Raw genomic sequence first — 8,180 nt, forward strand, 5'->3', positions numbered from 1 at the left:
CTGGGCTTCATTCATTCTACATTCTGCGCCCACCCTGGAGGTCACCTAGGGATGTCATACTGTGCACACTGTGTATGTCATACCCTGGACATCACACATAGACATCATACATGGAAGTCACATCCTAGATGTCACACTACAGAAGTCACACTATGGGCATCACATCATGCCCAAGACACACAAATGAAATTCACACCATTAACCTCACACACAGATGTCACACACGGAAGTCTTCTCATGGGTGTCATAGCCCAAATGTCACACCACACATTCACACCATGGTTATCGCACCATGGGCCTCATGCATGACCGTGTGGAGGTCATATCGTGAGCATCACACCATGCAAGTCACATGATGGTGTCTCATGATGGGAATCACATCTGTCACACTGTAGATGTTATACCATGAACATGACAAATAGATGCCACACCCGCAGGTCTCGTCATGGATAGCACACCACAGATGTCATGCCGTGGTTATCACACCAGGGATCACATGCATGAACAGGACACTGGAAGCCACACCACGGAGGTCACACCATGGACATCACATATGGGAGTTACACCAGGGGAGTCACACACAGCTGTCTCATCATGGGTATCACATCATAGTTGTCATGCCACGTATGTCACCCAGAGATGAAGTCACATCGTGGATGTCACACCATAGTTGTCACACTATGGACACCATGCACGAACTTTAATTACACTATGGGAAGCCACACTATGGGTATCACACCACAGACCCTCTCACAAGCGTCACTCATGGAAGTCATCTCGTGGATGTCATCACACCATGGATATCATGCATGAAGGTCACACTGTGGAAGTCACACCACGGGCAGCAGGCAGTAGAAATCACACGTAGGAATCTTCCTTGGATATCACATCACAGATGTCACCCCAAGGTGTCACACCACAGACATCACATGCAGACATCACACATAGAATTCACATTGTTGATGTCACATCACAGAAGACATACCATGGACTTTGTGCCATGAATACCGCACACAGACATCACTCTATGGAAGAACATATCATGAGTCTTGTGCCGTGAACATCACAAGGAGGAGTAACACATGGAAACCTGAATGGGGACCCCAGTGTGTCAGGGACAGAGCCTGCGAGATCCAACCTGTCTCCTTGGTAGGTCCCAGAGCCTTAAGGACATAGAAGGACACTTGATGGTCAAGACTCTGAATTTTGTTTATGGAGATGATGGGGATGAGGGCGTGAGTGGTCAGGAGGAGGGCAGGACACCAAAGGACATAGGAGGTGATGGTGGGGGCTGTGGGTGCCACAGGGCAGAAGGAGGTGGTAAGAGGCTGACTTGGGCCCCACACAGGTGCCAGTTAAGAGGGTCCACAGGACTGCGGGTAGAGGGTTCTGGAGGGGCCGGGTCACTACCGGCCTCTGTGTTCAGTGGGGAGGCCACAAGTTCACTGTTACTTAGGACAATCCTGTAGGTCCTGTGAGTACTCAAGCAGTGGGAGGTGGACCCTTGGCTAGGGATGTAGACAGGCATAGGCAACAAAGAGGGTAGGTTAAGAGATGGGCTGGAGGGAGGCTGCCCATTGGGAAGACTGGCTTCTGGTTAGAGGGTTAATGTGAAGGCAGGGAGAGTGTCAACTGACCCTAAAAACATCCCGAACATCCAGACAAAACTGCCTGCTCCAGACAGGACCCCTGCCCCCGTCTACATCTGCTGAAAAGGCCTCAGTCATGAATCCATCCTCAGTCCCTCCCAGTTATCCCGGTCTTCTCCAGCCCAGCTTGGGTTCTACCACCATCTTATAGCCAGACCGTCCCTTGAGTATCTCCTAGGAGTGCTACTGGGCCTGCTGTGGAAAATGCTAGTGTCCAGTTCTTTATCACCTGACACATCAGGAGGACAAGGCCTCTGTTCTTCACACATGTGTCTCCTGCCTTCAGGGAGAACAGACTCCCAATGTCCAGATAAACTAGCCTAGATGTGGCTGGCCTTGTCTAGCCACTGAGCAGCCATGGGGATTGGTCACTGGCCCAACTATGTGAGTTCTGGCTCCCATCCCCCCCTCCCTGTTCACCTGTAAAAGGCTTCATCCCAACTCTAACCTTTTCCTCTCTCAAAAGCTATCTGCCCTTGCACTTGAGCATCTGTCCTCTCCCTGTAAATACCTCTCCACCCCCATGCCTGGCACCACACCCTGTGGGGGATGAATTGACACCACACAGGGGGCTGGCCCTTCCCTGATTCAGGTGACATTGAGGTGAAACTTGGAACTTGGAGTGGGGTGGATGAGTCTCCTGGGGTGTTGGGATGGTGGGTAAATTTTGCCCTCTGAGGTGGGCACTAGAAGATGAAGGTGCCCCCTACACATTTGTATGTGGAAGTTCTAGCCCCAGTCCTCAGGACATGTTACATTTGGAGACAAGGTCTTTAAGTGGGCAGGTAACAATGAGGTCACTAGGATGGACCTAATACTGTTTATGTCCTCATAACATAGGAGATTAAGATACAGAAAACAGAGGGACTAGAGTGTGTGCAAGTTGAGGAGAAGCCTCAGGATAAACCACCCTACCCACACCTTGATCCAGGACCTCCAGCTTCCAGTGCTGCAAAAGAAGAAATGTGTGTTGCTCAAGTAGCCACCTGTGTCCTGTATCACGGCAGCCTGAGCCCCTGAGAGACCAAACCCACACTTCCTGTCTGATGTGGTCAGTGTGGGAAGACCTTCCTTGCCAGCCTGAGATGGGCTTGCCCTCCATGTCCCCCAGAGTGACTGGGGCAGGTGTGGGCAGTGCCCAGCCAGAAGAAAGCCTCACGGAGGAAAGGCTGAGTGCCCAGGGTGAGTGGAGGGGAAGGCTAGAAGGATCCATGTGGCTGCCAGTGTTGTTCACTTGTGCCTGGGCTGGGAGTGTTTGTGACTCAGGAAGACCACAGAGAGCTACACAGTGTTTAAAGGATGTTTCATTGCCATTAAGAGAGAACTTACAGGGTATCATAGGCTCCAGAGTACTACAAGAAGAAAGCTACAAAGCTGAAATGACCCATTCTCTGGGCTTTTCCTGCAGCACAGGGTGCTATCTGCTTTCCGTTTCTGCTTGTGTCATTCTCGGCTTGGCATTTCCCCCACGTCAGACAGGACCATGGCACATGGATCCTGTGTCCAGTGCCAGCCCATCCCTGACTTCTAGGCCACTGGGCTCTCTCTGTGGCATCTTGTCCAGCTGGGGTCCCCGAGTGGACACTGACTCTGCAGGACAGACTTGACTGAGCCCTGGTGCTTTCAGCAGCCATCCAGCTGCCCCTTTGTTGGGACAGGTGCTCCTGGGCCTCCTCTGTCCCTGAGACCCAGAAGGCTGTGTCTGGCCTGCCTGGGACCAGCTCACTAGACCTCTCTTGGAGGCATGGATGGTGGCAATCATCCCTTTCTGCCCCTGCTTGTGTTCTACCACCATCGTATAGCCAGACCATCCCTCGAGTATCTCCTAGGAGTGCTACTGGGTCAGCTGTGGAAAATGCTAGTGTCCTGGGCCCAGCTCTTTATCACCAGCATAGAGAGGCCCAGGGTAGCCAGTCCCTGTAGGTCAGATCCAGCAGTGTGTATTGTGGACCATGAGGATGAGCAGTGCACAGGGTCCCTATCAGAGGACCCACGAGGGACATATGAGCCGTTGTTCAGGCCTGTGTTCATGGAGGTGCCCAGCAGAGGCCCACTAAGGCATGGGCTGGCAAAGTCCATTAGGTGACTGTCAGTAGCCCTTCCAAAGCCCCTGCTTGGGGATGATGCCCATGCCTGCTGGCCTGGGGTGCAGCAGTCTCTTTGGAGGGTCATAGCCTCACCTCTCTCAGAGATGCCCTGTGCTGGAGAGACTGGTGTGGATTGGGTTAGCTCCAAGGCTGGCCTCCATCCAGACAGACATGGGCAATGCTGGACACTGCCTCTTCCTGGGTGACCGCCTGCTCATGGAGGCAGAGATGTCCTGGGAGGGAAGCCGTATCCCTTGTTTGCCTCAATCAGGGTCATGGTGGCAATCGCAGGGGGTGGCGTGTGTCCAGGCTGCTGAGGCTGGGCGTACCTGCTATCCATGAGTCCTCTGGAGCAGGGAGGGTGGGAGCACAGGGTCACTGAACCACAAGGTCAGAAGGCAGCGAGGTCCGAGGAGGGTGACCTGGGGGTCAGGTTGCTGGAAGTGATGGATGGGATCCTCGAGGGGCCTGAGGAGCCTGGACGCCTTGAGGGGTCGGCCTTAAGCCCCCTGCCTGATCATGTTCCTGTAGTCGGGGGCGATGGTATGCTTCAGCTCCCACACCGAAGAGAAGATCCACTTCACCTGCAGGAACAGTGGGTGAGCAGTCACGGCACCATGGGATGCCACCACAGCCAGTGGGACCACGGGGACAGCAGGGGTCAGGGTGGGACAGGGTGAGAACAGTGGGGATAGGATGAGGATAGAGCAGACTAGGGTGGAGAAAAGGCAGTGATAGGTTTGAGGACAATTTTTGGATAGAGTCGGGGACAGTGCAGGTACAGCATGAGAGTAATGTGCTGACAACACGGGGAAAACAACATGGGGCTTCATAGGGATGCTGTGGGGACAGTATGCAAAAAACAACCTGGGTTATCATGAAGACAGCAGAAGACATAATGGAGACGGGAATGGGGAAGCAGCATGTAACATTGTGGGGACACCATGAAAAAGCAGTACGGGACATCATGAGGACAGTGTGGGGACAGCATAAGGAAAACTGTTTGGGACTCATGAAGATACCTTGGAGACAGCTTAGAGAAAACAGCTCGGGATATTGTGGGGCAAAGTGGGGACAGAGTGGGGAACATTGCATGGGAACATCATTGGGACAGCATGGGTCAGCATGGAACGTTGTGGGACAGTTGGGGACAGTGTGGGAACCACATGAGAACAGAGAGGGCCATCCTTGAGATTGATGAGCCAGTCTGGACTGTGTGGGGACAGCACGGGTCAGTGTGGGTCATCACAGAGACAGCATGGGCAGCACGAGTGTCGGGGGCAGCGTGCCAACCTTGAAGAGGGTGACCGTGGCGCTGTAGCACACGCTGAGCAGGAAGAGGGTGATGAAGATGGTGATGGTTGTCCACAGCCCATCCAGCTCTCCATCCTGGGCCTCAGCACAGCTCTCATCAAAGTCCAGCCCTAGACAGGAGGGAGTGGTCAGTGTATGTCACCCAGCTGGGCGCAGGCCCACTCCCTGTGCAGTGAGTGATGTGGTGTTGCTGGGAGGCCAGGGAGGAAGCGCCAGCCTTGCCTGCCCTGGCCAGGTCTCCTGCACTGTGTGGACCACTCTCTGTCTGCTCCAGCCTTCACCGTCAGAGTGGCTGGGCAGTGTCGGGTTCTCGCATGCCATAGTCTGTGGCTTTGCAGTCTGCCTAGTCCTCTGTCTGCTCTCTGGTGAACAGGACAAGTGTTGGAGAGATGGCAGGGTAGAGCTGGTGGTGACAAGTGTATTCTCATGTGGGTTGGAGGAGGCCTGAGTGCCAGGTGTGGGGGACTTTTGTATAGGGGAGGCTGCAAGAGGGCTGGTCAGTGTGTGCACAATTAGGTGTGAATGTGGGGTTGGGGTGGGCGCTGTGCAGGCTGCTCATAGGCCCAGGGTATTAGGCATGTACACGTGTGCACACATGTCCATGGGTATGTGTGGTCATTGTGGGCTGGTGCTGCTCAGCAGACTTGTTCTAATGGGTCTGGCTCATGCCCTCAAGGATGCCTGGACCATCTTCCCTTGGGGTAGCCAGGGTGGCATCTCAGCCATTTGGGAGCACAGTGTCTCCAAGGGTGTTTAGTGTCCCCATGAGTGAGTAGTGTCCCCAGGGGTGCCTAGCTTCCCCATGGCTGGGCAGCCTCCAGTGTCCCCAATGGTGGCCAGCTTTGTGCAGGTGAGGGGGTCATAGAGGTCCTATCCAACAGCCATAGCTTGAAGTCTCTGCGGTGGACAGAGACCCCAGGATGAGGATTTGGAGGGCAAGGACAGGCTGTTACAGAGGTGAGTATGAGTGTTCCTTCCCATGGGGGAAGCTGAAGAGGGGCCTGGGAGGACAGCTAGGTCGTGCCTGTCCCTGTGAGGGCAGACACTCACTTTGGTCCTCTCATGCAGACAGCTGTCTGTCCCTAATGACTACAGTGCAGGCTTGGCCCCTGCCTGACCCAGGAACCATGGCACAGGCCCATGGCACAGGCCTTCTGTCTCGGAAAGAACCAGGACAGTGTCGCAGGGTCCCAGGCAGTGCTGGGTGCTTTATTTACAAGGGTGTTGGGGGACAGGGTCCTTTAGGACTCAAGAGCCTGAAGGTTAGAGAGGGATGACCGCACAGCACTCATTTACCCGGAGACCGGGAGATGGCCTTCTGCGTGATGTGGTTGTGCAGGGCTTCATGTACCACAGAGCAAGTAAAGGATCTTCCCTGCTCCCATTCACTCTTGTTTGCAGTGAGCTTGCTGTAGAGGAAGTAGGTCCCATCAGTGTCCAACACAGGCGGGGTGACCTTGTAGTCTGAAGGTGTGTCGGTGTGCCACTCCACATCGATGTCAGTAGGGTAGAAGCCCTTGACCAGGCAGGTCAAACTGACTTTTTCTTTGGACAGCTCCTCTTGGGGTGGGGGCAAGACATACACCTGTGGCTCCTTGGGATTCCCTGTGGGGACAGAGGTCAACATGTGTTCAATGCTGAATGGAGGGCTGGCCAGAGAGAATCTTTCTGTTTGACCCCCACAGTGCTGCCCAACTGCCCACCTGTCTGCACCCCACTCCCACCTTTGACTTTGGAGATCGTCTTCTGGATAGGGGCTGGGAGGACTTTGCTGTTGACCTTGCATGTGAACTCTTTGCCATTCAGCCAGTCCTGATGCAGGATTGGGAGGACACTGACCATGCGAAATGTGCCATTGAACTGCTCTTCCCGGGACTGTGGCTCAGCTGTGTTCACCTGCGTGTCATCCACGTACCAGGTGAACTGAACCTCAGAATCTTCCTGGCTCACATCTACTACAACACACGTGATCTTGGGGGTCAGGGAGATCATGAGTGTGTCCTTGGGCTTTGGGGGAAAGATGAAGACAGATGGTCCTCCCAAGAGTTCAATAGCTGGTATGAGAGACAGAGGAGACAGGTTAGCATAGGGGGCCATCTCAAATGGCCTCCTCCAGATGTTTATCCGTCTCTTGGGCTAGAGTAGAAGGGCTGGTAACTTACTTGGGCACACGGGACAGGGGGTACAGTGGGAGTTGCTGGTATCCCCACCATCTGCAGAGAGAAGGATGGGGTTATTGGGGTTGTAGGAAAGTGCTGGGCCACGGAGGGGATTGTTGGGCCCTTGGCATGAGCTCAGTCAGGCCCAGACTACCCTGGGATATGGCTCTTGGCCTGATGCCAGTGGTCATCTGTCTATATCTCATAGACAAACCATCCAGCCTTCACCCACCCTGGGCCTAGTACAAAGCCCCAGAAGACATGAACGTTAATGTGGGCAGAGGCCTCCATACAGGAGACAGACAGGAGTTCCCTGGTGCCTGTGGCAGATATGCCCAGGAAGGCTGACCCCACACTTGTCTTCCAGGGGACCTGAATCTCCTTGGGAACTGTCCTCACCAACAATCTTGTCCACCTTGGTGCTGCTGGCCGGGTGGGCTACATTGCAGGTGGCCCTCTTCTGGCCGGAGGGCAGAGTTACCATGCTGGTGAGTGAGTATAGGTCCGACTGTAGACTGGCTGGGAAAGTGTGCACTCCGCTGGTCAGGGACCCTGAGTTCCATGTCACGGTCACAGGCTCGGGGAAGTAGCCCTTGACCAGGCAGCCCAGAGTCATCATGGAGCCAGTGTCCACACATCCGGAAGCCAGAGGGAAGACGGAAGGGGCCTTTGTGGTGGCTGCAAGGAAAATGGTACCAAGTGACATGGGGTCAAATGCAGCTGACCCTGGACCATGGAAGACTTTTTCTTTGGCTCTTTGGGGTCTGGGTGCTCTGCAAGATCCAGGCAGAGTTCTGTGTCTAGACTTTTGGCCACGCCTGCCCATGTGCTTGACCTCATGTGCCTGGCCCCACCTGCCTACCTTAGCCAACCCTCCCCATGAGCTTCAGGCAAGTCCAGGCCAGTGGTTTCTCAAGCCCAGCCTGTCTCCAGAGCGCTTCCAGAGTGCTGCAGGCCCAGCTCTCTAGCAG

General features: G+C 54.5%; 1 gene segment (V, D, J or C); it reads right to left on the bottom strand.

The window, feature by feature from the left end:
• Positions 1 to 6,236: 6,236 nt before the first annotated feature.
• Positions 6,237 to 7,884, bottom strand: LOC104859008. The segment is given in 4 exon segments: positions 6,237 to 6,655; positions 6,775 to 7,104; positions 7,213 to 7,263; positions 7,609 to 7,884. Coding segments are annotated over 4 exon segments (918 nt in total).
• Positions 7,885 to 8,180: the final 296 nt, after the last annotated feature.

This window comes from Fukomys damarensis, unplaced genomic scaffold (assembly GCF_012274545.1).
Source record: "Fukomys damarensis isolate Sample0158 unplaced genomic scaffold, DMR_v1.0_HiC HiC_scaffold_25, whole genome shotgun sequence".
Lineage (NCBI taxonomy): Eukaryota > Metazoa > Chordata > Mammalia > Rodentia > Bathyergidae > Fukomys > Fukomys damarensis.